The sequence below is a fragment of the Phymastichus coffea genome, unplaced genomic scaffold (assembly GCF_024137745.1).
Source record: "Phymastichus coffea isolate CEN01 unplaced genomic scaffold, Cenicafe_Pcof_1.1 PCOF00047, whole genome shotgun sequence".
Lineage (NCBI taxonomy): Eukaryota > Metazoa > Arthropoda > Insecta > Hymenoptera > Eulophidae > Phymastichus > Phymastichus coffea.
Genome location: NW_026706858.1, coordinates 821,846 through 835,856, shown reverse-complemented (window position 1 = coordinate 835,856; position 14,011 = coordinate 821,846). Strand labels below are relative to the sequence as shown.

Genomic DNA, 14,011 nt, shown 5'->3' with positions numbered 1-14,011 from the left:
TCCAAAATATTCTTTCAAACCTATTATTTAAAATTTACGTCATAAAGTTCACGCGTTCAAATTACAAATAACAATTTTCAAGAACCACTCCACAGAAAAGTTTTTTTCGTATTTTTTGCTTTGTCTTTTACTACAATATGTCTACTGAAAATAACGTAAGCATGTTTAAAAAAGTACGTCAGCATTTAAAAACTTAAATAATCAAAGATCATATCAGAACTAGTATAGGACAAGATCAAACGATAAAAACAGATTATAATTTGTAAAATTCCATCAAACCTGCTTTGCTACAATAGCGACCTGCGCATTCGTCTACTGCACAGCTGAGTCTAAGCTGGCATACAACTTTCATTGACATCGCCATGAAACGAAACGGCTGTAAAATAACCTCTATGGAAAGTGTTAAAAAATGATACTTTTCACGAAACATTGTTGACAAATTATTATATATCGTCTTTTTGACAAACAGGCACGCTAGTATAAAATGCGGCCTCAAAAGTTTCGTATTCCCTGCGATAGCGAAAGGTTAGTATATAGGTTAGAGTTGTTAATGTATTTTGTAAATACTGTATACTATAATTATTTGAATAACGCGAAAATTAACCAAGTATTTTGAAAGTTTATTATGAATTTTGTTTTAGTTTTCCAAACTTGGATCGAAAGACACTGGTTGTTTCGGTTTTTGGCAAAAGTCAATTTCGAGCCAAAGGTTGCAAGGCTGGAATGTTCAGTTCTGTACTGCAAGTGGACCTCCTCGAAGAGCCAACTATTGATGAGAATTTATTTGTAATACAGTTTTCATATATCTATTAGTTATAATTTACCGTTATTTTTATTGTTCAATTTGCAATTATAGTGTGAAATAGAGGGCTATCATGATCCAAACACAAGAACTGTTTACCTGCATTTAAACGGACTTCTAGACACCTATAATTTAGTAAATGAATATGATCAATTTATTGAAAATCAAGAGCGCAAAGACTTTCTTAGTGCCTGGGCACATATGAGAAATAAATACTCAAGAGCACTGCTGGTACTCTTTCATTTGTCTCATGTCGTAATTCTCAGCCATCCAACTCACAATTTTGACCATAGCTATGTTCATTTATTCAGAGCTCTTGATGTAGTCAGGTAGAGTATCGGTAAATGTTAGTTTTCAATTTGAAATATTAAATTAATTCTTATGTTTAACAGACAAAAAACTTCAGACCATTTATCTGATGTTCTGAGTACAATATCAGGCTTACCTAAAGATTGGGTGTCATATGGAAGGCCTTGCTCACCACGTGTTTTATTTTATTTTGAAACCTGCCCATCGTCGTTTCGTAATCCACAAAATGTAGCCAATATTAAGAAACTTGAACATTCTTTAGAAGATAGAATATATCAAGTTTTGAGGAAGAACAGAATAGTTACTAATATAAGGTAAATCATTTTTATTACCAACTGCAAAAACTTAAAATAATCTATTAATAATTCAATTTTTATTTTATTTTGCAGCTCAAATTCTTTGTTTGCAATTCCAGCAAATCAAGAATTTGTATTTGTAAATACTGGTAATCCTGACACTAGAGATATTCTAGCTTACATGACTAAACAATTGATCAAAAGTTGTACAGTTACACCTGGTGTATCAAGCTCAAAAAGTTTTGTAAATAGTAATCTGGTAGATAATTTTAATGATACTGGAGAAGGTAAAATCGTTCTTTTAACATTATTAAATTTATTATACAAGTATTTAAAAATTTATACTGTAAACAATAATTTTTAGACTTACACACATTCAAACGGTTTCTTCAGCAACACATTAGCTTAGCTTTTTCGAAAGGCTTTGATGATAATGTGGGTCGTCATGCAGCTCCAGCACATTTTGAGGTACTAAATTTAGAAAAATATTTTGTTCAATTTTTTAATTTGCAAATGTTTCAGATACCAACGTTATCACTATTCTTTACTGTAGCCAACAAATTGCATGAATTTTTTTTAAAAGGAAATGATAAAGGTCTTCAGAGTCTTCATGGCCTACTAGATACTGATGTAAAGTTTAGCAAAAGCCGTTGTTCTAAAGTTTTACCCAGAGCTTTACAAGCTTATCAAGAAAATCTTCCGCAACACTACACTAGGCAAATATAAGACATGAATTTATCAATCAGTCCAACTAAATTTACTATAATTTATGTAACTTTTTAATCCCAGGGCCTATCATGAATCGAAACTGGCTCATGCAATGGCTGTGTTTGAAATGCATGCAAGAGGACCTCTATTTGAAGAATTCAGTAAAAAATTACAAGAAGAATGTGATAAACATTGGCGAAATGGTCGCCAAATGTGCCAAGTTTTGTCACTCACTGGAAATCCTTGTACAAATCCCATTCACAAAGGTGGTGGCGAGGGAGCTGGTGGTGGAGAAATTCTTGATACAAGAGAAGATTTTAAGTGAGTGAAAAATTATTTTTTCGACTTTTCTCTAAACGGACTAAATATTAATTTTTGAATTTCCAGTGATCTGCCAATTATAGAACATTGTAGTGGTGTAAGATATATTTGTGCCTGCAATTGCGGAAGATGTCAAGGATCACGTGAAGATCCTTTCAATCTCAAGCAAGCCAATTATGATTATTACCAAATGTTAGCAATGCAATGTGGATGCAATCAGTTGGAATGCTACAATTTTCCAGTTTTTCAACCTAGCACTCACAATTTCAGGTAATTTCTGTTGATAAACCCTCTATTTATTTGATAACGAATATTTATTAACTAAGAGTTATTTATTTTAAAAATATTTTTAGGGCAGCACAATTATTTTCTACTAATCGTAAAGATTCATTAAAAGGTGAAGTTTCTACACCACAAGGTCCAACACAAGTCTGCAGTTTGGGAATAAATGGTTTGCAAAATTTATCTTTTTATGTAAGTTTGTTGTTTTAAATAATAGTTTAACGTTTTCAATTTTTAGTATCCACTGCAGATGAAATCACAGCTTATGGAAGTGGTGGACAATCACCTCCAGCACAAAGTGATCACATCAATGAAGAGGGTGACAAAATTAGTTTCACCCCAGGTGATGAGAACAAAGTTGTCATCGCTGTCGCAGAGGCTGATCCTGATAGTTCTAAAGATAAATCTTTAAATAGACAGCCGTCCACAACAGAATATTTACCAGGAATGTTGCACAGTGAATCTCCGTCTGGTTTACTTCCACAATTCTCGAGCTGGTCTTTAATATGTTTGGGATCAAGTAGTATATATTCCCATAACATAGGATTACAGCACCAGTCTGGTGTTCTTGGTTATTCTGCATTTTTACTGCCTTGGGATGTTACTGTAAGGTAAGGATATCCATAATAGATGTTGAAATATCCTTTAATGATTTTTAAATTTTTACAGATTGGAGCACCAAAAAGATAGAGGCTCTCTGTGGTCTTATGCAAATGATAATAATCAGCACGGTTTTTGCTCCCGTGGTAAAAATTATCAAAACATGAATATGATGCGTGGAAGAAAAGCAAAAAGAGGAAAAGAACTACTTGTAAAGATATTCGTTGGATTTGAATATGAATGTCCTCGAGGACATAGATTTATGGCTTGTACACCAGATAAAATATTAAAAGTAACTGGAATTGGCCCAATGAAGGAAAATGCAAATAAAGTTACATCTAGTACAGCGGATATGCCTTTATACTTTCCTTGTCCTTGCAGGTTTGTCTTAAATTAGAGAAATTTCATTCAGCTAACGTACTATATCAACAATAAATGACGTTTTCAGACAACCCAAGTCTTTGATTGCACAGCTAATGAGAATTCATGTTGTCACACCCAAAGCTCCAGTTCATATAACATTGAATCCACGAGTTCAACCTGCTCCAGCTCCATGTCCAACCTTTGTAACTGGATGCGAAGAGCCTGTAAAACTTTCACAAAGTGCATATTGGATTCTTAGACTTCCGTATCCTTTTGAAAAAATTATAATCTTTTTATATACTAATCATACATGTAGATACATATTAAAATCCTTATAAATAAATTTAGTTATGTCTACTTGGGAGATAAGGCTCCATATTTGCCGCCCAAGGAACCAGTTCCTATATCACACGGTAGACTACTTGCAGGTATATTTGGTATCAGTGAAGTAGTGAGCGACAAGAAGTAAGAAAAAGTAAATAAAAGAGAATATGTGACTGATCTTCCACCAACTGTAAATTTCTTATATTTTTTGTATTACTTTTTTAATTAAAAGCTTGTAAATATCTAATAAAAGAGGTCATCCTATTTCTATAAAACCAACGTTTAATTCACCAATTGAAAAATTAATGTTCATCAGATTTACAAAACTAATATTTGCATATTTGCGGAAATATTCAAAAATAGATATGAATATTCAATTATATTACGGTTTTATTCTTGACCAATCAAACGGCTTGGAAACAGCTGTTCATTTAAAATGAGCTCTTGGGATTGGACAATCGATTCCCTCATTTCTTATAATCGGCCGCATGTCTCCTCTCAAGGTCATGATTTTCGTTAAAACAGATTTAGTCAGGGAAGTAATGTATGAATAATAAACAACATTATAATTAAACTATTGAAGTATAGTTAAATTTATTATCAAATAACATTTTACATAACTTTTTATGAAACTCATATAGGTCACGTGACGTTTAAAGTCCCTGGCGCGAGCAGGTAAAGACACGCACAGTAGAGCGAGTTGATAAACACTTGTCATTGCCGTTTGAATGTTTTCATTATTTTTTGTGGTTCATGAATTTTGCTCAATTGCATTCTCGTAAAAAAAGCATGCTTAAATTTTCTACTGATGCAAGGTAAGAGTTGGTTTTGTCATCTATTCAAAAATATTGTAAAAGTGTTTCGTATTTATTCAAATGTCTCGAAGTACGTTACGAAACAAGACGCTTTAAATTTGCACGTTTTATTTTTATACAAATCTATGTATACTTAAGTGAACTCGCGGGAAAAGTTTGTTGTCTGTGCCAAGTGAAATGTTTTCTGTGTAGTTTAAAATAAATTTATGAATTCTACGCGTTAGTTTGTGATTTTTGCAAATAACATTTTTTGCGAAATTTTTAACGACTATTCATTCAAGCTTATTTTTTTGAAGAATTATGTTAGATCATATACCATTATTATTGTAAGGAATTATGTTTTATTCATTTTTTTAGGCTTGTGTAAAATTCAATAAAATGGAGCACCATGTCAGTATGTTTTTGATTGTACTGCTATCTGTCAGTGTAGTTCAAATTAATGGAGAATCTGTATTTAATTGGTTATGGGGTCAAAAAGTGGAAGCAAAATTAATTTCCAACGGGGTTCCATTACTTTCTGTTCCTTATGAATCATTAACAGAAGATGAAAAGTTTCTTAAGGAAGCAGCAAAGTTTGTATCTGACATTCAAATATCTTCACCATTAGAGGTTTGTCAGCACAAAGTTATATTGAAGATCAAAACATCATGTAGCAGTATGACAGAAGAGCAACTTGCTAAATTAAGTGTGAATTTACTTAACTGTCAGTCAGAAAGTGAGGGAAGAAAAACTTACCGTTGTACAGAGGACATGGTAAAAGAAGTTGAAATATTTTTTATTATTGTCTATAAATTAATAAGGATGTTACAAATTGGTAATGGCTATAAAGTTAATCAATAAATAATTTAAAAATTGTATGATAAATGCATTAAAAGTTTTAGCCTTGTACTGTATAGATCAGTTAGCTGACTGAATGTATTTGTCAAATTACTTTTCATTCATTCTTTGTTAATGCCTAACTTCAGCTTGTCAACGCTCTTTTTAAAATTTCTCCCTGCGTCCATAGATGTCCGTACGGTAGATGAGATGTAAAAGGGGTGATTCTGTGCAAGTTCAGACTTGCAACAAGTCACCCCTCTTTACATCTCCCAGTCAGTGTAAAGAGTTTCCTGTGCAGCTGCTTTCTTTTATATATCTAGCTTAAAATACAAAATTCTTCATCTTTGCTATTAATAATAATTTAATTTTAGCTTTATTGAATATTTTCAATTAAAGTGAATTATTTAACATGGTGTATTTTTTCAGACAATTAAACAATGTACAACAAACATGGATGCCGATACTTGGAATGCCTACCATTTGATGAGCAATCGAGCTAGGGCTGTGTGTTATGCAGCAAGAAGTCACCAGTTTCGTGCTTTGACTGAATTAACTGTTAATAAATTAATGCAATCTGCTCATTCTCAAATTGAAACTTTATCCTCATTGAAGGTATATACTAATAATCATTAAATTGACATAAATAATCGATCAATTTTCGTTAATTTTTTTTTAAATGATTGATTCAATTTTACCAGGAAAGTCAAGACCGTTTGGAAGAGCAGACACATGCTGCACATAAAATAATAGAGTCTAATATTGAGGATCTCACTGAGGAAAAAGCTCTTATTCGAGCAGGACATGAACAGCTAGCAGCCATGACTGAAGATATACAGAAAAAATTAGGTAAAAATAAAGTCAAAAAATATTTTATTCATTAAAGTCAATCGTAGTATTTCTTCTAACTGTTGCATCATTTTTTTTCAACAGAAAAGGCAAGTAACGAACTTTTAGAGCAAGCAGAAGAGCATGGTCAAAACCATGAAGAGATTATTGCAGATTTGAAAAGCATTCAAAATCAAGCTCAGCAACTGTGGGAAAAAATTGAAAGCAGTACCAATAGAATCATTCATCAGAATCAAGAAGCTGCTTCTCAGTATCAAGAAACTTTAGTTAAGCTTGAAAAAATCAATCAGACTATTGTTTACATATGGGACTTGACTAATAACATGAGAACTGAAATAGATAAAAAGTTAGGATGGATTACTGAGTACATTGGAACAACGGGTAATATTTATCTTATATATATATATCACAATCAATATTGTTAAAAGTTTTGAAATACTTGAAACAAATTGATTTACTTGCAGGAGAAAATTTAGAGAAAGTATATCGCATCACTTTGCACCTAGTTTACTTATTCGCAGCTATGGTTGTTGCAGCTTTTTTACAAGCCCCATTTTTAACAAGATCAGCTATATTAGGAATAGTTCCTCTGAATTTAGCTTCATATTTGAAACATGGCTTAAGTGCTTGTCTTGATTTTATTTCCATGTCAATGTTGATACTGCTAATAACTGCAAGTAAGAATAAGTTTTTTAAGTAAACTGTAATTTGTTGTTTAACTGTATCTTATTTACTCGGTTTTCCTCATTTTATTTTTTCTTTTAAAGTGCATTTCATTATGAGTGGCATACATTATTTATTGCGTCCAAAAGATGACAATGATAAAGAAAATAAAGAACAACAGTCTGCATCTTTTATTAATGGAACTACAGAATCAAATGGCTACACAAAAGTAGTCTCCCATACACATCAACATGCACCCAGACAATCTCTTGGACTTAGAATTGTGAATAACATTTATGATAAATGGGGTTACATCAACTATCAAATCACGCACAGCATAGGTAAATACATGAAATCATTCTTAACACAATGTAAATAAAGTAATTTAAAATACTAATTTAAATTTACTGTTTTTGCTATTGTGTAATATATGTATTGTACTCTGTTTAATATAAATAAATAAATAAATTCCATATTCTTCTAGTAAACTTAAAAAACATCAGCGATTCAATAGTATCTTGGATCCGCCAAAAGTTTGTTTCAACAGAGGAACTTTCATGCACGTATCTACCAGAAAGGCAACGTCGTGCGTACGTATCCGAAAGATATCCTAGCATATCAGAAGACAGTGCTGAATTTCCTGATGAACAAGATGGCAGTTATATCATTAGCGATGACGAAAGTAATACTAGTACTGTATTAAGAGCAAAATTCTTACAGAGAGATTCTCCACAACAAAATTTCCCGAAAGGACTTCGCGATTCTGCGATTCGTAATACTATGCATGTTCCTAGGGAATCTCTTAAGCTACGAAGGTACCTATAAACTAACATTCTTAACGATACATTCCACAATTAACTGAAGATTGCTTGTAATTTTTATACTATAAATACTTATGCAAATACAGTATTAATAATAAAAATTTGCTTCAAATTTTGTTGTAGCTTGAAACCTAAATTTTTAAGTACATTATAATCCTATAAATTATATTTCAGTTTTACACCAGTTATGACTAAAAGTGTTTGCGGAGCGACAACTCGAAGTGGAAATCCATGCAGAAATGTAATATCAAAGGATCAATTTTACTGCCATCGGCATACTTCAGGATCGTCAATAATAGGTGATTAGTTTGGATAGATAATTTTTCGTAATTGTACAAAGATATTTAATTTAATAGTGAGTATATTGCGGAAGAATCTATTTTTTTAAGTTATCAGACTGTGTAGTTAAACTACCTCAACTGTGTAGTTAAACTACCTTAACTACCTTGCGTAGAATAAGGATCGCAATTATTATATATTTATACTATTTTGTACAAAAACTCAATTTATCTCTTAGTCCAGTCTGATCTAAGCATCATTATTCAATGTTTATTAAGTGATATTTTTACATAAAACATGGTAATTGTATTAGGTGATTGTTTTTGTATGTGAAAGGTTGCGATTAATTGACAATTTCAAAATGCTAGCCTATATATATATATATTACAAGGTATGTGTAGAGAATGAATGCATCAATTTGATACCAATAAAGTTTAATTTTTATGAAAAATAATAATGAAGTATTTCAATGTGTAACTATTTTCGCAAATAGCGTATACAAGTAAAGCTAGCAGAAATTATTACCGACAAAATTTTTTTTATGAAGTAAAAATCTAAAGTATGCAACTTACGCATTGTTCGCCACAAAAAGAAATATGTTGCGATTCGTCAAAAAAAAAAAAGCTGTAATTAATTATTTGGTTTTCGACGATCAAAATATTTTACACAAGAATTTGCCTACCGATCGTTGGTATTTCAAAACTCAAGCCTCGGAAAATTCTTTACATTATATATATCTGTTACTGCTTGAATGGTAAGGAAAACGGTGGGGTAGTAAAAGCAGATCCCTTTTGCCGATCTTCTAAGCGACCTAGGGTCCGTTTACGCAGAGACGTCCGTCAACGCAGGGCTGGGATTAGAGGGATAAATAGAGAGGAACCCGCTCCCTAATAACCCGAAATTTTCCAAGCATTAAAAAAATTTTGGAGTATCCTTCACTGGTTTCACCCGGTTTGAAAAGAATTCATCAACGCCGTGAACATACAAACACGTCAATTATTATTGCAGCTCGTCAATAAATCACTAGAAACTTTTGAAAAGCCTTCATGAAAGAAATTGTTATAAAACATTCAGCAGCAGTGCACCATGTTATATTGGGTACAGTCGGCATTTTCCGTCTCCTCGATAAAGTCGTCGAAATCGTAGCCCGCTCTATAGATCAGCTCCCACAAATTGCAATAATTTCTGCCGTCGTCGAAAATGCTGTACCAGTGTCTCGCTTCCGATTGAGCCTAAAGCAGCAATTGTTCTCAATCAATATCAAGCGATTAGCAACTGAATTCAGCCACTATCATGTCAACCATAGCTATGCAGCCGGAATCGGTCGAGTTGGCAAAAACGATATGGATACAATCGATTGCATTGGTTTTCGGCTCGACGCGTGTCGCCTTTATCGTAAGATAATCCCCGTCGCTTGTCTGCAACCGAAAAGCTCCGTGTTACATTCTCTCCCGCAAAACGAACCAAGCAAAAGCCATACCTCGTCTTCGACGTTTTGTATCTGCTCTCGCAACTTCGGTATGACCGAGTCGCATCCCTCGACGAACCGCCTGCAAAGGGAAAACACGCATGTTTGTTGTATCGAGAAGCCGAGCGAGCGACGGCGTATATTTTTCCAAGCGGAGGCGCAGCACACGCGGCTCAAACAAATAGATGCCAACGTCGGCGTCCTTAAATCGCCTATCGTCGTCGCGTTACCATTGGACCAAGCAAGAGGCGCGCAGTGGGTAGGGGAAACTCGACTCGACTACCACTGCCAGCAGAATTGTCGCTAGCAACAGGAGCAGGTGCCGCAGGAGCGCCTTGGCGTTGCCCGTGCGCCCGAGCCACGGCACACTTTTTCTCGGCGATGTCACGAGATCTGCCGAGCGACCGGACCCGTTCGATACGTTCCTTACGAGGCGCGCTCCAAACAACGCACCTATACGCACCTTCGAGTATTGTCAACTTTCGTTTCTGTACATGGAGCTTCGCGTCGTTGCTCAGCACGCGATGCTCGACCGGATGTATCCTCAGTCTTTCTAGTTTCAGAGCTGAGAACTCGGAGCAGCGCCAAATAGTCGTCATGGTATTCTTCGCGCGCGCAAAAAAAATCGTCTTGAGAAAACAAACGCCGAACGGAAGTTATGGCCGCGACGAACTTCGAAAAAAAAGCCCATCATATCGTAATAACGAGACGCGCCGATAGTCCGCCGGTTAACCGACGTTGCATCCCGCGCGTTTTCGGTCGCGCTTGCCGACGAACGGTTGTATACGAGCTCGCCGAGTAATATAGCACGTGAGAATGGCCACTGGGCAAAAAAGTACATTTATTCGAGGCGTTTTCCTGGCAAAGGGCAAAATGAAGAGACTCCAAAACGAGCACACGCGTTTTCCACGAATGTGGGTCACCCTGCGCGATGAATGCCTGCAGTGCCCCCCCCCCCCCCCCCCCACCTTTTAACGGGAAACCTCTGCTTTAAGTCTTCTCAAAACGCAAACTCGAAACCCATCGCGCTCAAGTCGTGAAGCGGATTTTGCGTAGTCTTTTGTTTCGGTGGGAGGACCGAAAAACGAGGAGCTGCTCTTTCTCTCGTTCTCGATCATCGATCAAGCACTGCGTCAAGCAGCTGCGTCATATGGGCGGAGTTCCCCTCATTTCCATTAACGCGGACCCGGGGAATTTATATAATGCCAGCGCCTTTTTTTTTACCCGTTTGTGCCATCTTCTTTTTCGTGATGGCGACGTATGTCGTGTGGCTTTGTTCGCTTCGATAAAAAACTTGACAAAGTAAGAATATGCAAAAAATCTTACTGATCCGTGAAATCGAATATCCATACAAGGCGTGACTGAGGTTGACGTACTCCATAATTATATAAAATAATTTTAGAAAACAAAGCCACCAAAATTGATTGGCAATAATTCAATTACTAGTCAGCTGGTCGTTGAAGTGATTTCGTCCAGAATTTTGCTGCATATCGCGCGAACAATCGAAGTAAATAATTGATGGAGCTGCCGCTGGCCGCAACAGACGCATAACTAGAGGAAAATTGAATCTTGTTTCCAACGGATGCTACGCGAACAGCCGAGCAAAAGTTACGCTATCCTCTTAAAAAATCCGAGCTCACGGCAGAATGTCCATGCTCGGAGCGGTATGGAGGGCGCGCGGGCAAAGCGATCTCGCATCGGCGTAACACGAGAGAGCAAATATTATGGTAGAAAGCCACACACGGCTCCCTAGAGTCAAGAGCAGAGCAGAAGGAAAACAAGCCCGCGCGCGCACGATAATCCGGAGGTGGATGCGCCGAGGAAGTACTAAATTTCTCGGCGCTCGCCGCCGCGCGACCGACCGATGCAGCCGAGAGATCGTGGGAAACGGCCGCGTGCGCGTCTCCAACAGCGGCGTCGTCGCCGTCGGAGGCGCGCGACTTTCGCGGCTCGTTCGTCTTGCGCCTCGTGCCGTCGCCCTTGCAAATCGTCGCGCCTTTCCGAACGGCATTCACGATAACTTTCGCCGAACTAGATTGCGCTCACAGCCGATTAAAGATCGTTTTTCGGAATAAATTGCAACCATTTGAGCATCTTGGTCAAACCAAGATACTGATCAATCACCCTCAAAATAACATATTCTTCCAGGTATGTTTTCCGATATTGTCAAGATTACGTCGTTGGTTACAGCTCAAGCAGGCTGTAATCGATATAGGTTTGATTTTTTCCATTTTATCGGCTCGATGATTAACATGTTTCAGTTAGCAGTGAGTCGTGATTTATGAAAAAATAGAACTGAAACTTGGGTGTCGTTGTGAGCATAAAATGAATAATAATCGTGAAAGGAACTCGAACGCTTAATCGCATTCCTTCAATTTATGACGTTTGAATCGATCGGGCAAATGTTATTTCCAAAAAAAGGTGCGATTCGTGCCAATAATAAATCCATGAACTTGCGACGGGCGCGCAATGCCGGCGAGTCTTCGACTCGGAACTCCATTGCTACTCCGAAAGCAAACTTTTGACAGAGCCGTTACAGCGTTCCTCAATGTCGTTGCGCACCTGGGCCGAAGGCGTGGCGACACCTGCCGCGTCTCACCTGACCAATCGCGACGAGTGTCGATGCCATTGGTCGCTTAGCCGCAATGGCTCTCTAAGCGATGGAGCTGTGTCGCACGTGCGACTACACCGAAGATTTACAGTCGAGAATTGGGTGCAAGCCTTGTTTTTTTAAACAACGCGCTGCAACGCGTTGTCGTCGTAAATCGTGTGGCGAAGCAAAGTAGTGCCAATGAAAAGCGCACTGCTGCAGAGGAACCTGAGCAAATAGTCGAGGAGCGGCAGCGCCGTCGCATCGCGTAATCCTCGGCGACGCTCTTGCCCCCTGAAAATTCACGTACTAATTCATCGGGTGGTGTGAGAGAGATTCCGGGAAGGCCGAGAGAGTGAGCCCTCATACGACCTTGGCGAGATCCTATAAATAATTCCTCGGGCTTTTTAGTTTTCTCTCGGAGAGAGTGCTCTCGAGCGATTTATCGGTGGGCGCATCGCTCTCCCTGTTTTTTCACCGTAGGAAGGATATAGCCGCTCCTCGTTGCTCTGCTTCTCGTGTACGCACGACGACCAAGCTCGAGGAGCGATTAGTGCTCGCGATAATCGCCAGACAGGTGGTCGCGATAATTGGCCGACGCGACTGGCAAGCTGGCGGCGAAACGAGGGCAATTTCCAATTGGATCGGTTCTCGAATCGCCGCGTAGTGCCGTTCGAGCGTTCGAGCGTCGTCGCTATACTCCAAGACCCTCGCAGGCGGTCCGGGGGGCAGCGCGTCCGGAGCAAAAGAGGCATACGAGCGCCGGGGCCTCACGCGTGCGCGCGACAATTAAGAATGCACTCGGCGCCGACTGCGCCCTTTAATCCTTCGCATCGTTCCGCCGACCGTCGGCGGACCTCGAGTGCCATGGGGCTGTCCTCGCTTGCTCGCTCGCCTTCCGAGAACAGGATACCGTGGCGCACACGTGTTGCTCGTCAAACGCTGCCGCATCCATTGTCTCGCGCGTCTGTTTCTCCTCCTCCTACCTCCTGCAAAGCAACGCGAGATTTGGTATTCTCTTCTTTGGCCGAGGGCAGGCCGGCCGAGTTTGCGCGAAAGCCGCAAATAGCGGTTCTTCTTCTCGGGTGATAATGGATATGGACTCTTTGATGCCTCGTCGATGCACACGTGCATGCTTCCGCTTTCGAACGGGATTTTTCCCTCTTTACGTTTCAGCTGCGATTGTCGTTGGCCTAACTTCCATCGCGCTCTCGTTAGTTCGCGATGTCTTCCCTTCGCTTGAATCGAACAATTGAGAGGCGGCCGCGGAGCGAAAGGGTCCACTGCCACGCGGAGCAGGCGACGACAATCGCGTGCGCCAGTCCGCGCATCGAACTCCCGCGCGCTCAGCGAAGAGCAGACGAGCGAGTGCCTTCCGCGACAATTCCCACGCGTCCTGAAAACCGAGTGATCGTCAATCGCAACTCGCTCCGCGCGAATGTCAAGGCCTGGGGAAGCGAGAAGCAATTTTTTCGCTGGCAATGGCGTCGCGAGCGCTGCTACGGCGAAAATAAACGAGTCGCCGCGCTGCGACATGTGTTCGCCAGACGTCGCCTCCAAGGTGCATGGGAGAGTGGGTTACGTTTTGTTGCCGATTATCGCGCCTTACGCGGAATTTTTCTGTTTCGTTACGTCGCTCCCGCCGCTCCGCCGCGACTATTTGTTGGTCTTGGCCGCAATCGTGAACGCTCGACGCGCAGATGAT

At 38.9% G+C, this 14,011-nt stretch overlaps 3 protein-coding genes across 4 annotated transcripts; 2 read left to right on the top strand and 1 right to left on the bottom strand.

Annotated features, from left to right (window-relative positions):
* The first annotated feature begins 131 nt into the window (after positions 1-131).
* LOC131665009 (nonsense-mediated mRNA decay factor SMG8) lies at positions 132-4,371 on the top strand. Its single transcript, XM_058936579.1, has 14 exons — positions 132-525; positions 642-786; positions 857-1,131; positions 1,195-1,425; positions 1,501-1,694; positions 1,772-1,875; positions 1,930-2,123; positions 2,197-2,436; positions 2,503-2,706; positions 2,790-2,887; positions 2,957-3,329; positions 3,388-3,699; positions 3,767-3,946; positions 4,030-4,371. Exons 1-14 carry the CDS (start codon positions 485-487, stop codon positions 4,148-4,150), a joined length of 2,712 nt encoding a protein of 903 aa, XP_058792562.1. The 5' UTR covers positions 132-484; the 3' UTR covers positions 4,151-4,371.
* Positions 4,372-4,576: 205 nt separating this feature from the next.
* On the top strand, positions 4,577-8,672 carry LOC131665034 (protein brambleberry-like). 2 transcript variants are annotated; one of them, XM_058936623.1, is made up of 9 exons: positions 4,577-4,820; positions 5,178-5,573; positions 6,066-6,251; positions 6,338-6,485; positions 6,570-6,866; positions 6,950-7,162; positions 7,253-7,489; positions 7,633-7,963; positions 8,144-8,672. In XM_058936623.1, the coding sequence occupies exons 2-9, from the start codon at positions 5,199-5,201 to the stop codon at positions 8,274-8,276; spliced, it is 1,920 nt and encodes a 639-aa protein (XP_058792606.1). In that variant the 5' UTR covers positions 4,577-4,820; positions 5,178-5,198; the 3' UTR covers positions 8,277-8,672. The 2 variants fall into 2 exon arrangements, with proteins under 2 accessions (XP_058792606.1, XP_058792607.1); XM_058936624.1 differs by lacking the exon at positions 4,577-4,820 and adding an exon at positions 4,905-5,039.
* Positions 8,673-9,318: 646 nt separating this feature from the next.
* On the bottom strand, positions 9,319-10,315 carry LOC131665053 (uncharacterized). The gene is made up of 5 exons (XM_058936652.1): positions 10,180-10,315; positions 9,947-10,109; positions 9,729-9,798; positions 9,550-9,666; positions 9,319-9,480 (listed from the first exon to the last, which is right to left on the bottom strand). Exons 1-5 carry the CDS (start codon positions 10,313-10,315, stop codon positions 9,319-9,321), a joined length of 648 nt encoding a protein of 215 aa, XP_058792635.1.
* Between the last annotated feature and the right edge of the window lie 3,696 nt (positions 10,316-14,011).

Excerpts from the sequence above, each read along its gene's own strand:
- LOC131665009 (XM_058936579.1), top strand. The coding sequence starts at position 485 with ATGCGGCCTCAAAAGTTTCGTATTCCCTGCGATAGCGAAAG. Across the intron at positions 2,124-2,196 it reads CTTCCGCAACACTACACTAG|GGCCTATCATGAATCGAAAC; the intron begins GCAAATATAAGA and ends TTTTAATCCCAG. Across the intron at positions 3,700-3,766 it reads TACTTTCCTTGTCCTTGCAG|ACAACCCAAGTCTTTGATTG; the intron begins GTTTGTCTTAAA and ends TGACGTTTTCAG.
- LOC131665034 (XM_058936623.1), top strand. The coding sequence starts at position 5,199 with ATGGAGCACCATGTCAGTATGTTTTTGATTGTACTGCTATCTGTCAGT. Across the intron at positions 7,163-7,252 it reads GATACTGCTAATAACTGCAA|TGCATTTCATTATGAGTGGC; the intron begins GTAAGAATAAGT and ends TTTCTTTTAAAG. Across the intron at positions 7,490-7,632 it reads TCAAATCACGCACAGCATAG|TAAACTTAAAAAACATCAGC; the intron begins GTAAATACATGA and ends ATATTCTTCTAG.
- LOC131665053 (XM_058936652.1), bottom strand. The coding sequence starts at position 10,315 with ATGACGACTATTTGGCGCTGCTCCGAGTTCTCAGCTCTGAAACTAGAA. Across the intron at positions 10,110-10,179 it reads AAAGTTGACAATACTCGAAG|ATCTCGTGACATCGCCGAGA; the intron begins GTGCGTATAGGT and ends GTCGCTCGGCAG. Across the intron at positions 9,481-9,549 it reads ATTCCGGCTGCATAGCTATG|GCTCAATCGGAAGCGAGACA; the intron begins GTTGACATGATA and ends TTGCTGCTTTAG.